The following is a 24,320-nucleotide window of genomic DNA, read 5'->3' as shown; positions in this document are numbered from 1 at the left end:
TTCTCCTCATACAATTGGCTATCGAGTTCCACATAGTGTTAGCATCATCTTTCAAGTCCCAAGTACCTTCCTTATCCATTATATTCTTAAATATTTCTAATTTATCCCATTTTAAGTCCCACCATCTCGTCCTATGACGTCCACCATCCTTCCTAGCTTGGTATTGCTCTCTAAAACATAAATCTAGTACCAAAATCCTATGTTGAGAGGTTAGGCTCTCTCCAGGAATCACCTTACAATCATTGCATTTTAGGCAGTCCACTTTTCTCACTAAGAAGTAATCTATTTGGCTCTTAACTGACTCACACTTAAAGGTTATCAAATGCTTCTCCCTTTTCTTATACACAGTATTGGCCACCACCACGTTAGAAGCGAGCGCAAAATCTAAGATACTCTCTCCAGCCTCATTTATGTTACCAAAACCGTATCCACCATGCACCATTTCATAGCCTAGTTTATCTATGCCTACATGAGCATTAAAATCTCCACCTATAACCAGATTCTCTCCTATAGGCATCTCCTATAAGATCTCATCCATTTGCTCTAAAAAATTCCTCTTAGTCTGATCATCTAATCTTACTTGAAGGGCGTATGCACTAATAACATTGACTATATTTCCTCAAATACTTAGTTTAACTAACATAATCCTATTCCATTTCCTAATGACCGCCACTACATTTTCCACAAGACCCTTGGCGATTAAGATTCCTATTACATTCCTGCGTCTATCCTTACCACTATAATACAACTTACAATCGATATCCTCAATTTTCCTAACTTTCTCATACGTCCACTTAGTTTCTTATACGCATGATATACTAACTCTCCTCCTAATCATAACATTTACCAACTCTATCGTCTTACCAGTTAAGGTTCCTATATTCTACGTGGCTACCCTAAACCTATAGTCTTGGACTAGCTTCTTAACCCGCACTCATCCAGAAAAACGCGAGAAGCTTTGCCTATTTTTCACCGCACCTAGGCGTCAATGCGGCGCCTCTTGCTCACTTTTCAAAACATCCAGAGGCAGGCGCAATGCGTCACTTGAGGGTAACGACCTAGCATTTAAACGATTCAAAGTAGGATTTATTGTCATAGGGGATCCAAGCGGCCTTTTTACGTGTTGGTAGTCGACTACCTAACACACAACCCTCCTCTTTAACCCGGACTTGGTACTGGCAAAGTTGTTAACAATCCCAACGGAGTTTCATGAAAATATATAAATAAAATAAATAATTTTGCAATTAATCTACTCATCTGTAAGAATGTGAGCTTTTAATGTTAAAAACACTTAAAGTTCCCATCATTGCTACTCTTTGTTTAATTTTTAATTTAACTAAACAAACAGAAAAAAAAAAAATCTAACTACTCTCCAATACAATAATAAAATTATCAAAATTATTTATTGAAAAATATTTCTCATATCATTAAAAATCATTAATTCACTCAATAATTTATTTACAAAATTGTTAATATTGCATAAAAAAACTAATTATTAATATTCCGTACAAATCAAAAAATAAATTTTAAATTAAAATATTAAGATGTATAAAATATATAAAAATGTTTCAATCAAATATTAAAAAGTATAAAGTGATAGTTTGAAAGAAGTTTACGATTTTGGAACCACGTGAAATAAAATTTTGAGATTTCTACAATAATAATGGTTTAAAAGAAATTTTGTATTCCAATTTTGAACCACAAGAAAGTAAAATTTTGGGGCTAGCAAATGATCACATCACTATAATGTAATGAAGTTGCGTATAAATCAATCTAAAAAAATTGAAAGATTTATATTTTTTTATTTTTTAATGGAGATAACATAATTTATAAATAAAGAAAAATAAAAAAATACAACGATGGTAAGATTTATAAAATTAAATTAAATTTTTATTAGATTTATAAGATGCAATTTATTATATTAAATTATTATTTCAAATATATATAAATGAATTTAATTAGATGAAGCTACAATTTTGAGTTGAGTCTCTTATCTTTAATAATCGGTCAAACTATTGCCCTTCCCAAAGGCAAGAAGTTTCACATGGTGTTTCCATGAAATTTCTGATTCAACTAATCTACATAATTAATTTATAATATGTGACTATCAAATGTATATAAATAAAACTATAGCAACTAAATTAAATATATATATATATATATAAAACTGAAACAAAGAATTTCAAGTTCTCTAAATTTTCAAGTTTTCATCATTCATGTATAATAAACATATAAATATTTGGGGTAATTATAAAAAATTTGTTAATTTAAATTATAATCTTTTAATTTATTTTCAATTTAAAGTATTTGACTATTTTCGTTAATCAAAATCAACGAAAAAAATAGTATTCTAATCATTAAATTCAATTAATGATTAAAGTACTCATTTTTTGTTATTTTTTTACTTAATAAAAATAGATAAATGGTTCAAATTGAAAAAAAATATCAAAAATTTATGATTTAAATTGAAAAAAAATAAAAATTTAAGATTAATTTTATTACAATAATCAAGCCCTGAGGTTGTTTTGTAATTTTTCTTGAATATTTTGTTGCCTCAAATGTGTTTGTCTTGTTCGGTTTTGTGTAATTTGATTTTTTTTTTTATTAAAACGGTGTCCTGTAGAGAAAACTTAACCCTCAATCCTTGTGGCCTATTCTACATTTATTTAATTTTGTAGACATTTTTTTTTACGAGAAAGAGGTTACGCAATTTGTTGCCTCAAAAAATAAAATAAAATGACCACAGGAGGCAAAAAAAAGGTGTTATGAACTTATTAGAGGATGAGCCAATTACAAGGCTCAACTCTTTCAAAATTTCTATTTCATATATGTTTGTCAACAATAAAAAATAAATAAATAAACTATTTATATATAAAATTTATACAAAAAAAAATTTAACCACTAACTCATCCATTTAATTCTGTAATAATTCATTGTTAAAAAAAATTTCAGTATCGCTAAATTTTGCTTATCAACCACTTTTTCATATGTTAATGTCACCACAATTTTTTATAGAGATTCATACCTTTGTTTTCTATATTATTATGTGACTAAATACAAATATACTTAGTCCTTATGTAAATCATATTTCTTGTGTACACAACACACAATTGAAAAACATAAACACCATTCATTCCATAACTCAAGTAAAATATAGGAAGAAAGAGCAAAATAGATGATGATATTCCACCTAATAATACTGAAACTATGAAAGAGACAATAAATGAGGATTCATCTCAATTGCAAGGTTTAAAAAAAAAAAAAAAAATCATTGTATTTGAAAATTCCTTCAACTTCAAAATCAATAGCAATTCATCAAATCTCAATTTGTTTTGTAGAAGTAATGCAAGAAAATCAGGCCCGACCCTGAGATTTCTGGGGTCCAAAGCCAATAATCAACTAATAAATTTTTTGGGTCCTTCACATTTTTTTTTTCATTGAATGAAAAAAAAAATTAAGATAAAAGACAAAATTTGTGTCAAAATTACAAAAAATACTTAGTATTACATTACAACAATTAATTAGTGTCATTTGATCCTCGCTCTTCTTGCATTTTTAGAAGCAAATAAATTAATCATACTTACATAATCTATTTTTTTGCAAAATCATTTTCAATGAATAACAATGCTAATTATTTTAAATGGGCCTTTTAATTTTTTAATGGGTCAATTTATTTTAAGTTAGTTTGGGTCTTCCTTAATTTTTTTTAGATTTAAAATATACCTAATATATTTCAATAAACTATAATATGAGGACCCTTTTTTGGGTCTGTTTTCAATGAATTACAATGTTAATTTTTTTGAATGGGCCTTTTAATTTTTTAATGGGTCAATTTATTTTAAGTTAATTTGAGCATTTTTTAATTTTTTTTTAACTTAAAACATACCTAATATATTACATTATATCATAATAAAAAAGGTCCCTTCTTTAGGTCTATTTTGAGGGGGCCAGGCTTGTTGGGCAATGCGGGCCGGCACTGAAGAAAATGAAATTAATTTAAAAGGTTTTATTCTCATTAATAAACTCCAACCTTTTGATAGAGATTGTACAATAAAAATAATTATCCTTATAAGATAGATCATTGAACATTATAACATTTTAAAAAGAACAGAAACAACATGAAAAATTATAGTAATGGACGAACATGATATACCACCGATCAAATATTCAAAAAGATCAAATACTTTGACTTTTAAACTAAACATAAATATTAAACATGAATAATGCTTGGGATCTCTTTTTGGGGGTCACCTCCTCACCCCCTTTGTCACGTGGCGGATGGTGATTGGAGGAGTAAGAAAAAAAAAAAAAATGTAACCAATGAGAAAGAGAGGGGGTCAAAAGGAATGGAGGAAAAAGGAGGAATGAATCATTGTTGATTAAACATTAACAAAGTAAATAATAAAATGATTCAAAAAGTAAAACTATTACCCAACATAAAAATCACAAATATAAAATTACCACGCGCAACGTGCACCTCCACTAATTGTTCTAAAAAATAATCAAAAAAAACTATCACAATCATCCTATTTTTCACGTTCATTAGCAGTTCCATTATTGAAGATGAAATCACAATCTGCTCACAGTCACTGAGACAGAGCAAGTTTTGAAGATGAAATCTCTTAGAATCACAAAGATTGCACTGGCCTTTGCGGGGTCCATCAACTCCACTGCGTGATGATCTCCCTCCCCAAACTTAGCCCTCACTTCCACACCCTTCTTCTCCAACACCTTCACCAACTCCTTCTGACTATCAACCAATGGGTCTTCCTCACCGCCCGTCACCATAACTTTCCATCTCAGCAGACTAACCACCTCCAATGAGGGAGACTCACCAGCCACCGTTGGATTACAATACTCGTGATCACGGTCAGCTCCAACCGGTAACGACAGTTTCCACTGAAGATCGTTGATAGACAAGGGCAATTGTGAGTCGTTGATCAACCTCAGCTCCGATCCAGTCCGCTTCACCCCACCAAAGTAAGGATGATGCAGCACCAGCCCTTTGATCTTCAACGGCACCAGATCATCAGCTTCCGCGGCTGCACGTAGACCCGCATGGAAGGCAATATTGCCGCCGGCACTCGTACCCATGAGAAAGCAGTTTGAGAAATCGGCACAGTCGGCGATCCATGGATCGTCGCAGCGGTGCCGAACCCAACGCAAGGCTTCCATGGCGTCTTCGTAGGCCGCAGGAAGGCGGTGTTCGGGAGCGAGACGGTAGTCGACGGAGAGAATGATTACTCCAACTTGGAATGCCATTTCCACGCAGAATGTGTGGAAGCCGGTGGTGGCTTTGCTGCAGGTGACGAAACCACCACCGTGGAAGTAGATAATGAGAGGTAGCTTTGGTTTGGGAGTGGTGGCGACCGGTGGTTCGTGGTGGTGGTGGCGGCAACGGGGAAGGAAAATGCGTAAGGAGGTGTTGAGGAGAGAGTTGAGAGGGAGGTCTTTGGAGAGGACAGGAGAGGGAGAAGAAGGGTTTGGGTCAGAAGGGAGGGTTGGGAATTCGAAAAGGCGCTTGGTGGTTCCGTCCTGGTTGAGGACGATTGGGAAGTAGGCGAAAACTTTGGCTGTGGAATCTGACATTGCTAGTAGTAAGAGAACCACCACCAAGAATTCTGCAATGAACAATGGTGCTGGTGTGAGTTGTTTTACTTTTGATGCATGCTCACCTATACCTATATTTATAGAAAGAGCAATGCTAACTACCAAATGTTTTTTTGTCAAATATTCATAAAGCAAAAAAATGATTTAGACCTTTAAAAGAAGAGCTCTAATAGAGCATTAATTTGTCTTTTTCTTCCATCTTTTTTGTCTTTTACTTCACTTTTTTTTTTTTTTTTTTTTTTTTTTTTTTTTATTGGTTGACAGCTCATTAGAGCTGTCCTTTTGCAGCTCTAATTAGAGTTCCGGAGCATGACCCATTCATAAAGATGTCTGGTCCACATTACACTCATGTGTGTCTCGTATGAATGTGAGTGTTTAATAAAAAAAAATTGATAATTTTATTAGAGTTTTTAAATATTTGAAACTTCAAAATTTTTAAGAGTTTTGTCTAATTTTTTATCAAACACAATTTATATAAGTCGGACTCTATTCAATTACAAATTGGGCATTACTATAAAAGTTCATAAATTAGACTCAATTTTTAAATTTAATGATGTGATAATCAATTAAGATATATAAGGTAACACTCTCTTTCATATTTTCCTAATCATTAACTAATTATATTACTTATACATCGTTAAGTCTAGAAAATGAATCTAAAAAATAGACTTATATATCATTTTTCTTACAAATTTAAATGAGTAGGGTTGTATTGACTCAAAAATTAGATTTACTTTTCAAATCAAATGATTAAATAATCCATCACTCTCATGTGATATTTATTTATTTTTTTTTTTCATGTTTTCTTTAGTTATTAACACATCATTTCACTTAAAAATCATTTTTAAAAAATCATTTCTTTAGTTATACATCATTTTTCTTGTTGGTGAGGCACTTAAAGAGGGAAGGAGACGGAGAAGGAGGAAAAGAGGATTTTGATCGTCTCCATTTCGTGTATGTAATGGAAAATTTCGATTACATATCTAATGGAAATAAATTAAAAATGTAAATTTATAATTATTTTAAATTTAAAATGATTATTAAACTAACCATTTGATAATATAATGAAGCATATCCATTACAGATAAGGCTTTAATTATGTGTGTGGCTTGTGTCCAGTCCACTAGATCATACTATTGGGCCACATGGGCTCACAATGGAACTCGTATCGATAATCCAAACGGTTCAGTGTGTAGAACTCGTTGAGTATTTCATCTTTACAAAAAATTACGTCGATTGGATAGTGATAGTTACTTAATCAGATCATATTTCTATCAACGTTCAGTATGATTTTTTTTTTAAAAAAAAATTATTAACAAAAATGTGATATGATGAAGTAATAGTCAATATCTGATAAACGTCATTTTTTTTCAAAAATGAAATACTTGACAAGTTATACACATTAAACGATTCGAATTATCGATATGAGTTTTGTGGTGAACCCACATAGGCCTCCCAATACGGTCCAGTTCAAAATCAGACTAGAAATAATTAACAGTTACCCTCAATTATTGTCTTTTTTACGTTTTATTTTATATATATATATATATATATATACATTTTAGTGGATCCTACTATTAGATATAATTAAGCCTTATCCTCAATTATTGTCCTTTTTTTACTTTTTATTTTATATATATACATTTTAGTGGATCCTATTACTACATAGGAGTATTTTGAGAAGTTAGTAAAAAGTTAATTTTTTAATCTATTTTGTCTTTTTGTGAGTAAAAAATGTAAGAGCTGATACGACTAAAAATGAGTAAAAAGTTAAAAACTACCTTTTTATTTTCTTCCCAAAAGAAGCCATAATACATACGTTAACAAATATCAAATTATACTATTGGAATATACTATTACGCTCTAAATTAATAAACACTAACACGTACAAATGAATTTCATCTTTATCACTTTTTAACTACACCATTGAAGATACTTTACTCGGCACAGATTTGTTGCTGACCATTGTGACTCAACAGGGGAACTTGTACTTGGAAAATATTAGGGATTTCAAATATAGCATTTCTAGCAAATGTACTATATAGGCATGAGATTCACACCATATGAGTCTTATTTGAACTCTACACCCATATAAGATATTTAATAAAATATCTAAAATCTCTAATATTACTCATTATACTTTGGTCCACCACATTATGCACTTACCCATTTCAATTGATTAAGCTCGTGCTAATGGAATCCCATATTAAGGGAAAATTATTATGCATTCCTCGAACCATTAACTAATCAAATGTTAATAGAGCACTAACACATGGACCAACCTCCCATCTCTTCTTTTTTCTTTTTTCTTTTTTCTTTTTTGTCTCTCCCAATTACATTTTTTCTTTTTCTTTCTTTCTATCTCCACCCTTTTATCTCTTTTTTTGGAGGGAATTACAATTCAATTCAAATGACCAAAATTAATTACACAAAACATGGGGTGCAACTCCCTTTGTGTGCTTAAAACATTCACAGAAAAAATTGTTAGTAATTTTACATAATAATTGAAAAATAAATTAGAAAAAATAAAATATAAAATATAAAACAATCTTGTTTTTAATTCTTAAAAGAGATACAAAACTTGAAAATAAATTACATGGAATATAGATTACGTGAGGGGCAATTTTGCGTTACTTCTTCACTTCAAACAAGCCTTTGAAAGATGTTTGTTCTACTGCCTGAAACAGAAAAAATACTCTGGTTTGATGTGTCGGAATTAACACTCCGACGATTAAGTTAGTCTTTTTTCAAGAGAGGAAGAAGTCCCTATATTTCTTAAAGTACAAGTTATCAGAACATACATTTTCCTTTCACCATTCACCTCCTTCTATAGACATTTTACTAGATATCTCTTCCTATAACTTTTGATCATTATCGTATCAGAACCCATCCCTCTATCCCTTTTCGGGAAAGGGACAGCTTAGGCCAACTCAAGTGGATCATTATGCCGAGGTCCCTTACTTATTCTACTTCAACACACTGCATCTTGTATTTAGATTGCACTTCGGACACCATTTAGATTTACTCGGCAATGAATCATTTGAGGCTAGTGGACCTCGCTAAGTTTGGCTCATCTTAGATGGGCTTGGATACGCCATGTTTGTCGAATAGTAAATCCAATTGCTTGACTCTCGCAGATTACAAGATAAATTCCGGATTAACAAAATTACAAGAACATATTATAGATTCCGAATAAAACAAAACTACTAGAAGAAAATAGTAAAGCATGGATTAACATACAATAAATTTTGCTTTTAGGGTTTACATTAATTCCTAATTTATTATAACAAAACTATATCATTTTGCATCTTCAATTAAATCCCTATTTATTAAAACAAGAAGTTAAACAGTATACGTTTTTGTCTTTTCTCAAACTAATTGAACTGAGTTTTTGGTCTTCGCTTCACCGTCCTTCTGCCAAATTTGGGAACCATTATAAAAAAAATATAAAATGAGTGTTTTTGTGTCTTTATATTTGTAGACGTCCCCGAACGTCCCGGGAGGGAGATCCCCCCCCCCCCCCCGGGTTTTGTTCATTGGGCTCACTACAGTTCAGGACTCAATGTCACGGTCCTATATCTAATCTCGCAGAGTGCAATGCAAGACCGATGAAATCATCAGAGAGTCCAAATCTGGCAAATCGTTTTTGAAAACAGTTTTTTTTTTTTTTTTAAAGAAGTGCCAAACATGGACTGCTTTGCCAGATACAGAATCGCCACCTAAATATTTTATTTTGAAAAATTTAGAAAACCCTGACTCGTTGCCTAAGGCCACGTGTCCGTCATCACCAAAGTTGCCTCGGCTCGAAAACTCGGGTACAATTGGGGAAGGCCACTTCGTGAGCACCCCCGCTCGCCCGATCAAAGATCGGCCTCTACTAACCATGATATCTAGTTTTGAAAACATTATGCGTTCTTATTTCGGTTATTAGCCTAGATTTACTCTGTGATGCGCACAGCATACAAGTATAGACCGGATCGCCCGAATTGGAACAACACATCTCATGTTTGTTTTGAAAGTGGTTTGCTACTCGCAAGTAGGCTTAAAATGCAGATTTTGCCACCCTCAGGTGGGCTTAGAAAAACAAGGTGATTTGTTACTATCTAGTGGGCTTAAAACTCACAATTGATGAATTGTTCCAATCCAAATAACCCAACTTTCACCCACAGGTATTCAGGCAGGTATATCATATAAGTACATAACCTCATGGTAAGCATGCTATCATTGCAGTCACTCACACACATGCAAGGATGCTAAAGCAAAAACACTTACCGAGTACCCAAGCCAAAACAGAAGCTAATTAAAAATCCATGCATGGTCCTAACTATATAGTAATGCCTAATGCAACACATGCAAAATACAACTAAGATAGGCTCGGCTATTCTAAAGATGGAATATGATGATGCTACAGCTAGCACATATTCAATTTGGAATTGAAATACAAATGCAGTTAGTATGATGCGCCGAGCCCGGTGCATGCAAGACAGATGAATGGATGCAAACATGTTATCATACTGTATGCTAATTGAAATATGCCCTAATCTAACCATTATAAACTGGTAAATAAAAGGGAGAAAGACGTGAGGTTGGAAGACATACATCATACTCACGCACACTTATTACAATTGTGCCCTCGCTCGGAGGATCCGAAAGAATAATACAGTCCGAATGAATAATTACAATCCAGAATGAATAATTAAATATTACAAAACCCTAATTAATTAACAAATTAACTAGGAAAGCGATAAATTAGCATGCAAGCCTATGGACTGCCTCAGCTCTGTTCCGAATGATGGAATGATGCATGCTTGAATTGCCTGGCGCAGAAATCTATTGCGATGCCCCGATTTGCCTCTGTTTGCAATTGTTTTCGGAAGATTGCGCAATGCTCCGGAAGGCCGCTGATTTCTGATTTACTGCAACAGAGAGCAACAAAGGGGCATGGCAAAGTATTTCACACATATATGCATGACTACTCTTTAGGGAGTAGTCTTCGATCCTCGTGTCACCAATCACGCATATCGATGCATGATGGCCGAGGAGTCGAATTGCACGACTCAATATGAAATGAATGCACATGAAAACACAATAAGACCTAAACTCTATCATGGGTAATCCGGAGTGTCGGTGACAGGGAATTGAGACACGTTCCGTCACTCGGAGTACGAAACGTACCTCGTTTCCCGTGCTCGGGCTAACTCCTATCCCAAACACAATGCAAATGAGATGGCATATACAATGAGACTAACATACAACCTAGCATACACAATTCTATGAAATGGCATACACAATGCTCAATGTAACATGGCATACATAATGCTCTAACATGTAATCTAGCATACGCAATGCTATGAAACGAAACGGCATACACAGTGCATGATGGACTTATACCAACATGAGTGGACCTCAGCCACACTCACATCAGTGGCCATAAGATAAAAATGAGACCGCCGAAATGCGTGCACACATGCACGCAAACCGATAACCGAACCTAAGGCACAACGTGCTACTCTAACAAGGCATGGCCAGGCATGCAACATGACATTCAAGCATGTAAATTTTAGCACTGAAATGTGATGTAAAACGATCCCAAATCATGGATATATGGCACCCGATGCATGAGATGAACCCCGAAACTTCAAAACTAGGCACATGTATTGATTTGTAGCTATACAAAGCATGTATTATTTGACCATGAAGCACAAAGACAGAGCCAAGACAGTCCCAAAACATGAATATTTCTAGTTCAAAGCATGACCAAAAGATGCTAGCATGATGGACTAAAATAGCATGCAACTTTGACTAGCAAACATGGTTTACATGGCATGCGTATAAAGCATATGAAATCTCACCAAACCAGCAAAAATCAGTGAATAAAACATTCCAAAATATGTCCAAATAATCACTGAAATGCAGCCAACATGTGCAAAAATGAGGGGCTTCTTTGGAAGGGCATACAAAGGGGTAATTAAGCACATGCATCAAGGACACTTAGCATGGCACAACCAACTCTGGAAATCAAATATGACAGCCCTAAGACTCACCAAATTGACCCTGAAATTGGTCTAGGGAACATGCAAAGAAAGGCCTCTTTGAAGGGCCTTGAATGGGATTGGTCTACACATGCAACATAGACCTAAAATATGGCGAAATGGGCCTCGGACAGAGCCAAGGAAGACCTCAAAACCCTCAGAATGAGGCCTGGAAAGTGACTTCAATGCATGCAAAATAGGGTCCCTTTGGAAGGCCTAAAAGATCCCCAAATAAGACAAGGAGAGAGGGGATCACCCCCCTCTAATTTTGTCCCTCAAAAATGCGTCAAACCCACTGAAAATTCACTGAATTTCAGTGGCTAAGAGGCCAAACCATGGCCAATGCAAGTGCTCTAATGCATAGCCTTTAATTATGAAGGAATGAAGCATGCATAGGGGAAGATGACCCCAAACAGAGAATAGAACCTAATCAAACATAAAGATGATATCAAAACAAGATTTTTTTTAGTTTAGGTCGAGGTCTAAAATGGCTCACAAATAAGGCTAATATATCATGCAAAAATAGCCCTAAAAGAGAGATTGAACAAACAGGGCAGAGAAAGGCCTCAAACAGCAAAAAGCCCTTCAACAAAGTTGAATAGGGGCTGAAAACAAGATACTTTGCAGTTTATGGCAAATCTCGAATATGCTCACAAGTAAGGCTAAAATATGATGCAAAAATAGCCCTAAAAGAGAGATAAAGGGAAAGGGGTAGTAGATGGCCTCAAACAGTAAAGAGCCCTTCAAAAAAATTTAATAGGGGCTCAAAATAAGGACTTTTTCAGTTTGGCTCGAAACCCAGAAATGCTCAAAAATAGGGCTAATATATCATGCAAAATAAGCCCCAAAAGAGGGATAAAGCACAAAGGGGGAGTAGAAGACATCAAACAGAGAAAAGTCCTTAATCAAACATGAAGATGAGCTCAAAATAAGACTGTTTTTAGTTCAGGCCGAAGCCCAAAAATGTAAGCAAAAGGGGCTAAGATATAGAACAAAATAGTGCAAAAATGAGGAGAATAGGAGCTTACCTTTGTAGCCCAACTTTCCAGCAGCCTTTGTTCCAAGGAAATGAGCTTTCAACCTCTGCAAATGACTTCCAAGAGGCTGGAATGGATGATGGTGGTGTGGTGCTATGGGTTGTAGTGTAAATGGACCAAGAAAGTTAAGGTTTTGAAGCTTTGAGTAGTAACAATGGAGGAGGGAGGTGATGAGCCTTAAGCAAAAGTGTCTAACCAGCTGAGATGAAGAGGAGGGCCTCTCTTATAGAGAAGAGAGGCCAAAGCTTCTCTTGGAAGCTTCAAAGATCATCCATACATGTGTATGGAGGATGCACCAAATGATCTCCAACTGGCACAACTGGATTACACTCAAAGAGAGAAAAAACAATAAGCAGGTCGGCCAGTTCAAGTGGCCGGCCGGCCACTCCCCCTGGTCGGCCAACCAGGGGTCAAAAGGTTCAAGAACAAATGCTGGTCGGTCTACCCAGAAAGGTGGCCTCCCAGATGAGTAGAACACAGCCCTGTGGAGAAAAACCAGAAAATGTGACCTAGGAGAGAGAAAAACAAGCTTTTAAGTAAGGTTCAAAAGGGTCAAAATGAATTACTGGTCGGCCTACCCATATTGGTGTCCTCCCAGATGAGCACAACACAATGGTGGTATGAAAAGCTAGAAAATGTGGCTCAAAAGTGGAAAAAATCAGCTTTCTATCAGAAAAACCAGCTTTTGGAGAGAGAAAATGAGAAAACTGGCTTTTCAGGGGAATAGGTGGCCGGCCACCATCCTACCACTTCCCTAATAGTGAAAATAGGGTTCCCACAAAAAATGGACCAAAACGGATGCAAAACGAAGGTTCGGGGGCCAAAACGCGCGGTTCGGGGCCTTGAAAACAGGCTGTTAGGCACCGAAAGTGGCGTATGACCACGAAGGTGGTCTCCAGGGCCACAGTGTTCCTCTAAAGGGAGGAAATAAGATGTGTGCCAAAAACCGGAGCAAACGGAGGTAGTTAAGCAGTCCCGAACCGAGGTACACGGCCGACGGCTCCGAAAAATCGAAAACCAGGCTCCAAACGGGAAAAGTGGCCTACGACCACGAAACGTAGCCTACGGCCACTGAGAGATGGTCTACGAGACCTCTCCCTCCCTTCGGGAAGAGAAAACGGAGAAAACAGGACTCGGTTCGCCAACCGAGGCAAGGCACAAAAAGAGCCCCGAAGTTTGGAGGTAAGGCTCGTAGCCGAGACTCTGAAACCTCACAACGAGCACAACATGCAACATCACCGAGCGTTCAACTGGTGACGTCTAAGTTTTAAGGTCGGTCAAAAATAGGGTGTCTACAATATTTTTTTCACCTTCAAAAAATATAAAATTATATGAAATCAATGAGTGTTTTTACTTTATTATTATTTTTTACTAATTAAGTCTATTTGAAAATATTGTTTGAATTGAAAAGAAATAGTCAAAACAATGTAATTTAGTTATGTTCATCCGATACTTGATTATGATCTATTATATATTTCATCCGATACTTGATTATGATCTATTATATATTTTTTTAATTACGACTTAAGATGTTTTAATTATAACATTTATAATATCAATATCATAAACGCCCCAACTTACATAGTAAACACGGATATGTATTGTACATGGACAAAAACTTTTGTGTTTGATTGAATTCATTTTAATATTTTATGAACAACCATAAAAATTCATGTATAATGGATCTATTTTGTACAGTTTGCTGTAAATAAATAATAATAAAAAAAATCAATACTAATTGAAATGTCAAAAGTAAAAGCACTTTCTCTTCTGCTTCCAAGTATTTTTCCTTTTTTAAAAATTTATTTAAATTATTTTTGACACAGACTTCGTTCAACTGACGATAAACTATCCGAGAAAGTGGGGCTTTTTCCATATTAAGTCAAATTTCTTTCTTAATTCCTAAATTAGGCCTAGTTTGGACGAATTTTTCAAATTAGGCTAAAGCGTTATTACAAAATGTGTTTTCATTGTTTGAAACAGAAAATTTGATGAATAGTGAAAGCGCTATTACAAAAAGCATTTTTAATTAAAAAAATGCTATTACAAAAAGCGTTTTCACTGTGCATATGAAAAAAACGCTATTACAAAAAGCGCTTTCACTGTGCATATGTCTCCCCTTCAGAAAACGTTTAAAATATATTAAAATGTAATCAAAATTAATCTTGAGTTCTTTGTAGCTCAAATGGTAGTGCATTGGTTTTGCCACACCTCTGCACAGGTTCAAACCACATGCACACCAACTCTAAACAATTGCTATCTAAAATGAAATTCAACTTGTTTTTTTTTTTTTTTTTTTCCTTCCACTCACTCTATATTTTATATATTTATTATGTAATTTTTTTATCAAAAAAAAATATTTGTTTGGTTAAATATTTTAAAAAATTAAAAATAAAAAATTTATTTATTTAAAAAATTAAATAAACAATTTATTTATTTTTAAAGAATTATAAAGTAGTATACTGTTTATACTATCATCACATCACACGTATAAATAGTATACTCACTTAGACGTATTATACTATCATCACATCGCACGTACACTACTTTTTTATATTTTTAATAAATTGTTTATTTTTATTACAATAATGTTCCGGACCCCCTTTCCCTCCCACCTCCTTTGACCCTCTCTTAATATGATTGGCCAGTTTTTCTTTTTCTTTTTCTTTTTTTTCCTTCTCCTCCAATCACCACCCGTCACATGTGTGTGGGGAGGGGGGGTGATGGGGGTGGTAATTGGAGAGAGTCTCAATCATGACCCTTTTTATTATTACCCATTACTTTTAAAATATGTTTATTTTTAAAATATTTTAAAAAATTGAAAAATGTACGCTTTTAAAATATTTTAGTACATTTTAAAAGCGTACATTTTGCTGAAAAAATATTTTTTGAGTACGTTTTCACTGTGCATATTTTTTAAAAATGTACAATTTATTTATTTCAAAAATTAAATAAACAATTTATTTAAAATAAACAATTTAAATAAATAAAATACAATAACTAAACAATTTTTCTATAAAATACAATTTTTTTCAAAATGTCAACATAATTGTTTAAAAAGTATTCAATGTATTTGATTTGAGTTTTTTGGATTTAGTTATTTGAAAACTGAGTTTTTTGATTTTCGTATTTTTTTATTTTTAGTGAATATTTTTAAAATTTTAAACATTGTTTTTTTTTCTTTTTTAGATGCACCTTAGTTAGATGTATCTAAAAAATAAAAAATTTGTGAAAAAATATTTTAAAAAATTAAAAATACAAAAAATGTACTGAAAAAATATTTTTTTATTTTTAGCATTTTTTCAGCAAAATATTAATTTTTTCAGAAAAATGTATCCAAAAAAATATGCACAGTGAAAGCGTACTTAAAAAATATTTTTTCAGCAAAATGTGCGCTTTTAAAATGTACTAAAATATTTTAAAAGTGTACATTTTTTAATTTTTTAAAATATTTTAAAAATAAACATATTTTAAAAGTAATGGGTAATAATAAAAATAAATAATTTATTAAAAATATAAAAAGTAGTATACGTGCGATGTGATGATAGTATAATACGTCTAAGTGAGTATACTATTTATACGTGTGATGTGATGATAGTATAAATAGTATACTACTTTATATAATTCTTTAAAAATAAATAAATTATTTATTTAATTTTTTAAGTAAATAAATTTTTTATTTGTAATTTTTTAAAATATTTAACCAAACAAACATTTTTTTTGATAAAAAAATTACATAATAAATATATAAAATATAGAGTGAGTGGAAGGAGAAAAAAAAAAGTTGAATTTCATTTTAGATAGCAATTGTTTGGAGTTGGTGTGCATGTGGTTTGAACCTGTGCAGAAGTGTGACAAAATCAATACACTACCATTTGAGCTGCAGAGAACTCAATATTAATTTTGATTACATTTTAATATATTTTAAATATTTTCTGAAGGGGAGAGATATGCAGTGAAAGCGCTTTTTGTAATAGTGTTTTTTTCATATGCACAGTGAAAACGCTTTTTGTAATAGCGTTTTCTTAATTAAAAGCGCTTTTTGTAATAGCGCTTTCACTATTCATCAAATTTTCTGCTTCAAACAGTGAAAGCGCGATTTGTAATAGCGCTTTAACCTAGTTTGGGAAATTTGTCCAAACTAGGCCTAGTTTAAGAATTAAGATAGAAATTTGGCTTAATATAGGAAAAGACTCCGAGATAGACTCTAAAAAATAATATAAATAAATAAACTATAAGTAAATCATATATGCTACACCAAAAAACCCAAATAGCGAGATCTTTGCTACAATTTCTTTTAACTCATTCATTTTTCCCCCCCCTTTTTTCTTTATATTTGAATCTCTTAAAATTACAAATATAGTGACGTTAATCACCGTTTAATGAGAATTGACTTAAATTCATTAATATTAAAAATTTATAATTTTAATACATATTTTTTAGGTGTTCAAATAAGGAATTCAAAGTTAAATTTCTTTTACCCAAAAGTCTTTTTTTTTTTTGTTTTTGAACAGTAGAAAGTATCATTAAAGAAGGCCAAATGGCATTTACAAGAGCCTAGCCAAACCAGAATTTACACCAAAACAAAGTAAAAATTTTGCAAGAGGCATAAAGGAGAGAAACTAAGAAAATATTTAGACGCACATCTCGTACTCGTACTCATGCTCTAAAGTAGAATCGATCAAAGAGTGAACAATAGAGCATGTCTAAAGTAAATCATAGATTCCAATCACTTAGTGAGTAAGCTTAACATTCACACACACTACAACAAAAACATACTTTAGTGGCACTACACTAGTGGCATATTTTTAGAAAATGTCACAAAAAATGATATTTAGTGGCACATTTTTGAAAAATGCCACAAAACGAAAAATATAAAAAGCTCTAGTGACATTTCAATGAACAAGTGTCACAAAACTACAACAAAAACATACTTTAGTGGCACTACACTAGTGGCATATTTTTAGAAAATGCCACAAAAATAATATTTAGTGGCACATTTTTGGAAAATGCCACAAAACGACAAACATAAAAGGCTCTAGTGACATTTCAATGAACAAGTGTCACAAAACTACAACAAAAACACACTTTAGTAACAAAATACTAGTGGCATGTTTTTAGAAAATGCCACAAAAATAATATTTGGTGGCACATTTAGATGAATGCCACAAAACCACAAACATATAAGGCTCTAGTGGCATTTCAATAAAGAAATGTCATGTCAATTTTATGGCATTTTATAAAATAATGACACAAGAAATTTTTTTAGTGACATTTGTCAACAGATGCCACTAAACTTTAGTAGCAATGACATTTTTTAAAAAAATGTCACTAAACTAGGTAGGTGCAAGCTACTTTCTATGACATTAGGTGAAATGTTTCATAAACAATATTTTATAGCATTTTGAGAAATGCCACTAAGCTAAAAAATTTCCAACCTATCTAATGGCATTTTTTTGAAAAAACAAAAAATGCCAATATATTTTCAAAATTTATTTCAATTGCTTATAATTATTGGGTAAATTACATCCATAATCCTTATATTTTGTTGTTCTATATAGTTTTAATTGACTAAATTTTGACACTTAATTTTAGATTTTACCTAAATTAGTCCAATTGATGTAAAATCTTTACGGTCTTTGATAGAAAATTTTCATTAGATTGGTTAAGATTAAGCCACTGAATTGACCAAGTATTTTGTTTCATTCCTAAAACGATGACAGGTTTCATGTGTCATAAAAAAATGCTATCAATTGGACTAATTTGAGATAAAATAAAAAATTCAAGGTTAAAATCGATTCAATTGAAATTACGAAGACTAAAATCACATAATAGCCAAAATATAGGGACTAATAGTGTAATTAGCCCTAATTGTTAGCATTTTTAATGACTAAGTGACATATGTCATTTTTTTAGAGATAAAATAATAAATTTGCTCAGTTCGTTGAGTTAGCCTCAACAAATTCAGTAATTATTTTTTTATCAAAAATATTAACGGTATTATTAATTATACTAAATTGACACAAAATTTAAAATTAAAGTTGCAATTAATTTAATAAAAAATATAAGGACCAATATTAATATTTACTTTTATATTTAAAGTATCAACAAACTCATTCTCCACTAGTTTTTTTTTTTCCTTTTATGTTATACAACAAAGGAAATAACGCAACTGAAGAAACAAACCAAATCTGATGCAGCAAAATCCGCAATACCAGATTGACCTAGAGACCGAGAAGGAAGTCCAGAAATTCTGAATTTGGTGAAGTAAATTTGATTTTGGCGAAGTAAATTTGATTTTGGCGGGTCAAAGAGGAGGGAGCCAAATCATGAAGCAAGGGTTTATCATTCTATATCTTTCATTCCATCCTTATCTATCATCTACACCACAAATTCTCTGTGTTTTCATCTTCTACTATCAGACTTCATTAGGTATTCATTCTCTCTTTCTCACACTCATCAAACACACACAGTACCTCTATCTTGCTCACTTATTTATAATCTTCTTGTTTTAGACATAAAACTTGATACAATCTGAAAATCTAATTTTGTAACTCGTGAATTTATTAATTTTCATCTTTTAATATAAAAGGTTAGTTGTAATTTATTATTATTGTATTTATGTTGTGATTGTGTATAATGTCTTCTAAGTGTTTGTTTAAATGCTTCACTGGAATTTTGCATTAGGTTGCTCTGTTTTTTTACAAATTACTCAATTAGATGAACATGAATTTTGATATCAAAAGATCCCGTATTATCTAATAAAAGTTTTTGTCCTCAAGTTTAGATTATATAATACATATGTAGCAATGGAGGTTGGTGGGACCCCTGAAAATGTGCATTCTTCCCATGCATCGCATGTCATCGTATATGCAAACACACACACACACATATATATATATTGTGCTAGTACACACAAGCATGTAGTGTTGTTCTTGTCAAGCAGGCCCAAATTTGTTTCCACAGAGTGGTCATGATCATGTACCATCAGTATCACCAATAAAAGCCAAATTGATTTATGTATCTACTGATTAGTAATGTTGGCTTTTGTGGCAAAATATGGCTAATACAACTATACCTTAAAATTAGCATGTAAAAACACTCTACTAGGAACAATACCTGATGTTTAATTGCAAAACTAGTGGAAAGAGACTCTAACCGAGCTGAGGGCAAGTTTAATATTTGATTATTCTAGATTAATTTAAATTTTTGTATGAGTTTTAAAATATATTCATGAGTATGTTTGTTTAGCATTCGAGAAGATCTCAAACAAGTTTCAAATAAGATTAGTTTGAACAGTTTATTTTTTTATATATATAATGTAGTGTATATAAATTTATTGAGCCAAGTAAAATATGAGCTCAACAAATTAATTAACGAGTTTCAAAAGATATTTAAACTTAAATTATTTACCTAATGAATTGATTTGGAATAATGAATAAAAAGAAAGATATTCTCTGTCTAATGGGTGGTTAGGACACTTAGGATAAGAGAGAACAATATCATAGAAAATGAAGACTTTGAAAGCTGATTTTGATCAACCAACAACATTTTGATGGAAAATTCCCTAAAATCATGTCCTTATATTTTCATCTTCTATCGCCATGATCAAGAAGAGTTTCACCATCATCATCATCTTCAAATTGTTTTATAGATCAAGCTGCCAAATTCTCTGATTGTAAACATAATAACTTTCCTTGGCAACCTTATCAGTTGCTCTGTAGGCTTCACAATTTATATTCATCTACTTGATGATCTGCTAATGTCTGCTCACCTGACTGACTACTGAAGCTAATAAAATAGAGAGTTACAAAACGTGAATGGAGGATAAGAAGTCCACCAAAAGGACAAGAGTGAAACCAATAAATTACACATCACATATGGCTATCAAATCTCTAGTAATAAAAAATAAAGGAATTCCTTGGAACCTACGAGACATCAAAGCCCAAAAAGAAGCCAAATAGCAAATTTTATCCCATAAGCTATCCTCAGAGATTCTTAAGTTCCTCTCTAACAAATATCATTCAAAGTGCCACACAAATTACACATCTCCAAAGAACTTGTGCCTTCATATTAGAACCAATGCCCATAAATTCAAAGCAAAACTGTACACAATAAGGTACCACCCCATATACCTTCGCAAAATCTAGCACTCTCCACCGTAGTGTCGATGCCGCGGGACAATGAAAAAATAAGTGATCATTACTCTTCTTGTCCCTTTTACACATGACACACTATTGCAGATATAAATAGCAATTTGGTTTTCTTTTTTGAATCATTTCATTAGTATTAAGTTTGTTGTGAGCCATAGTCAATGCAAGATCTTTTATTTTGAATGGCACATTTGCACTACCAATAAACTTATGGGGATCAAAGAGTGGTACATTTGGATTATTGTTTATAGTTTTGTTTAGTTTTGGTGGTTGTGCTGTTTGGTTGAGCAGGAAGAAAAAAAAACTTCAAAGAAGTAAGTGAAGCATTTGAATCTTTAGCTAAATTGAAAATGGAGGATAACCAGCTGAGAAGGGAATTTGGTCTAAAATCCCGCAATAATGAAGGTCAAATGATATATATATTTCAAGTGCTGGTGCTAACGATCTTGTTTCTGTATCGATTTATAAATCCTCCCGAAGGCACTGCAGGATGGGGTTGGTGTACTTGCACTTTGCTCTCTCATAATTGAATTTAGGACACTGGAAACTGCATTTTTCTTCTCTTTCAGAATCTCTTTCTGTTACTACAGTCTTATTGTCCAACCCAGGCTAAAGCTATCAGTGGGAATGATAGTCTCTTAAGCATGTAGCAGTGCTTTTGTCTGTAACACCATTTGTACTCATTCATATGAGAGTAGACACATCTAGCATATTATCTCCAGAAGTTGAAACAAGGTAAAGCTTTCCCTAGAAATATTCAACTTCACAGTTGTAAAAGGAATTGAGTTGTGGCTTTTGAGAATTGAAATCAAATCATGGGGATTTAAATCTTTATGTTGCTTCTACATGGTACAATTTTACATGGATGTAATTCTGATTTAGTGTCGGTGCCTGCTAGGGGGAAATGAGGTAAACCATCGACACAATTTACAAAGCTTTTAATTTTTGCGACCTCCATTGAGCAAGTTTGTATAATTTTGAGAAAGGAACATAGGTTAATTAATGAGAAAATGAAATATTGAACTGTCTTTACCATTGTTTCTCTCAAGTTATTATTTTTGGGACTCATTCCTCTCTTTCTCCTGAGCTCCTTACATAACATCCAAGGAGTTACACCAAAGGTAACTTTTCCATCTCCCTTCTATAAGCTTAGGATCTTAGACGCAATCTTTCACTTCCTAGTTTGGATACTAATCTCTATATGCATTTCTATGATTTTACTAAGATACAGACTAATATATAATTAGAATATGTTCACTTATAACTAAATCCTTATGTGATGTATAGTCATTTTATATCTCATACAGGTTCATTTCAACACAAGGGTATAAAAAAATAACAAACATAACTTGAGGAGGATATTCAGAGGCATGAACCACCTACACATTAAACCCAAAAATTAAATAGCAAAATAAAGAGGAATTTAAAAAAAGAAAAAAGAAGAAGAAGAAGAAGAAGAAGGTAAATAGAGAATATACTCACAAAGAAACTATATCGGTTTCTTTGATTGTACTGGACAGATTGCTAACAATAAGTGCAGGGGTGAACACATAGAATACCATGCAACACTTATTTTACAATTAACCAAGGAATGAATATTGCAGACATAAATTTCATTATTTAAATCTAGACAATATGTGCTACATAGTCTAAATCACGACATGACAAAGTTTGTGCTATTTTTTTTTAAAAAAAATTAATTTAATTTTCTTCTAAAGCTTTAACAAGACATCTCTCCATCATTTATTACCACATGGCCTCTTTCTGATTCTCTCAAAATATTGCTTGAAAGTAATTAGTTGATTGTCATTTTTCACAATTACATTTGATTTACATCGTTGAGGTTAGGTGATCCTGATATTGATAATGGACATGGTTTTGATTGTCGTTGATTGGTGCTTTTGGTTGTTATTGATTTTTGAAGCTATTGTTTGATATGGTCTAAAGTTTTACGGTTGTTACTTTTATATAATTTGTTGTAGTGTAGTGAACCAATTAAGTGATTAAAGCATTTGGCTTGCTTATCTAATATAGAAATCCATATCACTTTCAGTTGTGATCATCTTTACTCTAGCATTTTGTACTAGTTTTTTTAAAAAATTATTTATTAATTTTAAATATACAATTACTTAAGTAGTTAAATCTTGATTTACAGGTGGAAATATAGTTATTCTAAAAAGTATCATTAGGCCAACAGAAACAGTTGCAATCGGAGTACTTAAAAGCACAGACGCATCTAAAGAAGTAGAAGGGGAAGAACTAGGACCTGACTATTGGGAGGTACATGTTCAAGTGCCAATCAAACTTAATGAGAGCTTGATCCGATCATATGGACTTGTCAAAACAATTGGACAAGCTATTGGAGCTCATGTTGCTTGGCCTGCTCCATTTGTGGTATATTTTTTTCGTAAATACTAATTTTATTAACAAACTTATATTAACTTAATATAGTTTCAATTACCTTCATATGTTTATCTTTTAGATGCAGATTTCACAAGTTATGGATGCTAGCCGAGAATATTTATACAAGTGACGTTGAGAATTTGGGAACTAATTTTATTTTTGATAATTTTTCTCTCCGGAATATGCATATCACTATGGCTTTTCAGAACTTATGGTCGGAATAATTTTCTTTTAAATTGTTTTTGTTTTAACTTTGTTAGTGTGGTGGAATATTTAATAATTTTGGATTGAGATTTTAATGAATAATTGATTGTGGTTTTTTTTTTTTTTTTGATGTGATGATCTTATGGTGGTAATATTTGTTTATTATTATGAAAATATTACAGGATGAATGGACGTCAAATTAATATATGATGTGGCAATTAATATTTAATTGTTTATAAAATTGATTCAATTTTTATTGGTATTTACGCATGCATAATTGTAGCTTTTAAAAGTGTCAATGAAAAAAATATATAAGTGACATTTTATAGTAGTGATAGTAGCTTTGTAAAGTGTCACTAAAATAAGTTCCAATGACACTTATATCTATTTAATGGCACAAATGAATTGGATTTAGTGGCATTTATGAAGGTGTTATAAATATCAATTGTGGCATAATAAGCGTCATTAAAAATTCATATCGTGGCATTTTTTAGATTGTAAGTCTTCTTTAATGGCACTTGATAGCGTCACGAATAGTGTCTACCATGACATTAAAGTGTCACTGAAAGGTTTTAGTCTTGATGGTGTACTGACACTTGTAAGTGTCACTAACTCTTTTTTTAATGGCACTTGATAGTGCCACAAATAATATCTACTATGACTTTAAAATGTCATTAAAAGTTTTTAGTCATGATGGTGCAGTGACACTTGCAAGTTTCTACCATGGCACTCGTATCTACCGTGGCACCGATTGAAGTGGCACTTGTTCAAAATGCCACAAGACTAAAAAATGTCATTAGAAGAATAGTTTTGTGGCACTTTCAAATGTCACTAAACTAAGAAAATGTTGTAGTGACACTAACAAACTCCATATAACCAAC

The 24,320-nt window shown here is 32.6% G+C and overlaps 2 protein-coding genes across 3 annotated transcripts; one reads left to right on the top strand and one right to left on the bottom strand.

Moving 5' to 3' along the window:
* Positions 1–4,347: 4,347 nt before the first annotated feature.
* LOC114282784 (carboxylesterase 1) lies at positions 4,348–5,993 on the bottom strand. Its single transcript, XM_082915201.1, has one exon. It carries the CDS (start codon positions 5,587–5,589, stop codon positions 4,570–4,572), a length of 1,020 nt encoding a protein of 339 aa, XP_082771327.1. The 5' UTR covers positions 5,590–5,993; the 3' UTR covers positions 4,348–4,569.
* Positions 5,994–18,807: 12,814 nt separating this feature from the next.
* LOC145820201 (uncharacterized) lies at positions 18,808–23,541 on the top strand. 2 transcript variants are annotated; one of them, XM_082915200.1, is made up of 3 exons: positions 18,808–19,111; positions 22,988–23,226; positions 23,321–23,541. In XM_082915200.1, the coding sequence occupies exons 1-3, from the start codon at positions 19,009–19,011 to the stop codon at positions 23,363–23,365; spliced, it is 387 nt and encodes a 128-aa protein (XP_082771326.1). In that variant the 5' UTR covers positions 18,808–19,008; the 3' UTR covers positions 23,366–23,541. The 2 variants fall into 2 exon arrangements, with proteins under 2 accessions (XP_082771326.1, XP_082771325.1); XM_082915199.1 differs by having other exon boundaries at positions 23,315–23,541.
* Positions 23,542–24,320: the final 779 nt, after the last annotated feature.

Source organism: Camellia sinensis, chromosome 2 (genome assembly GCF_055761805.1).
Source record: "Camellia sinensis isolate YWXY chromosome 2, ASM5576180v1, whole genome shotgun sequence".
Classification (NCBI taxonomy): domain Eukaryota; kingdom Viridiplantae; phylum Streptophyta; class Magnoliopsida; order Ericales; family Theaceae; genus Camellia; species Camellia sinensis.
The sequence above is the reverse complement of the archived record's forward strand: the minus strand, read 5'-3'. Positions and strand labels throughout refer to the sequence as shown.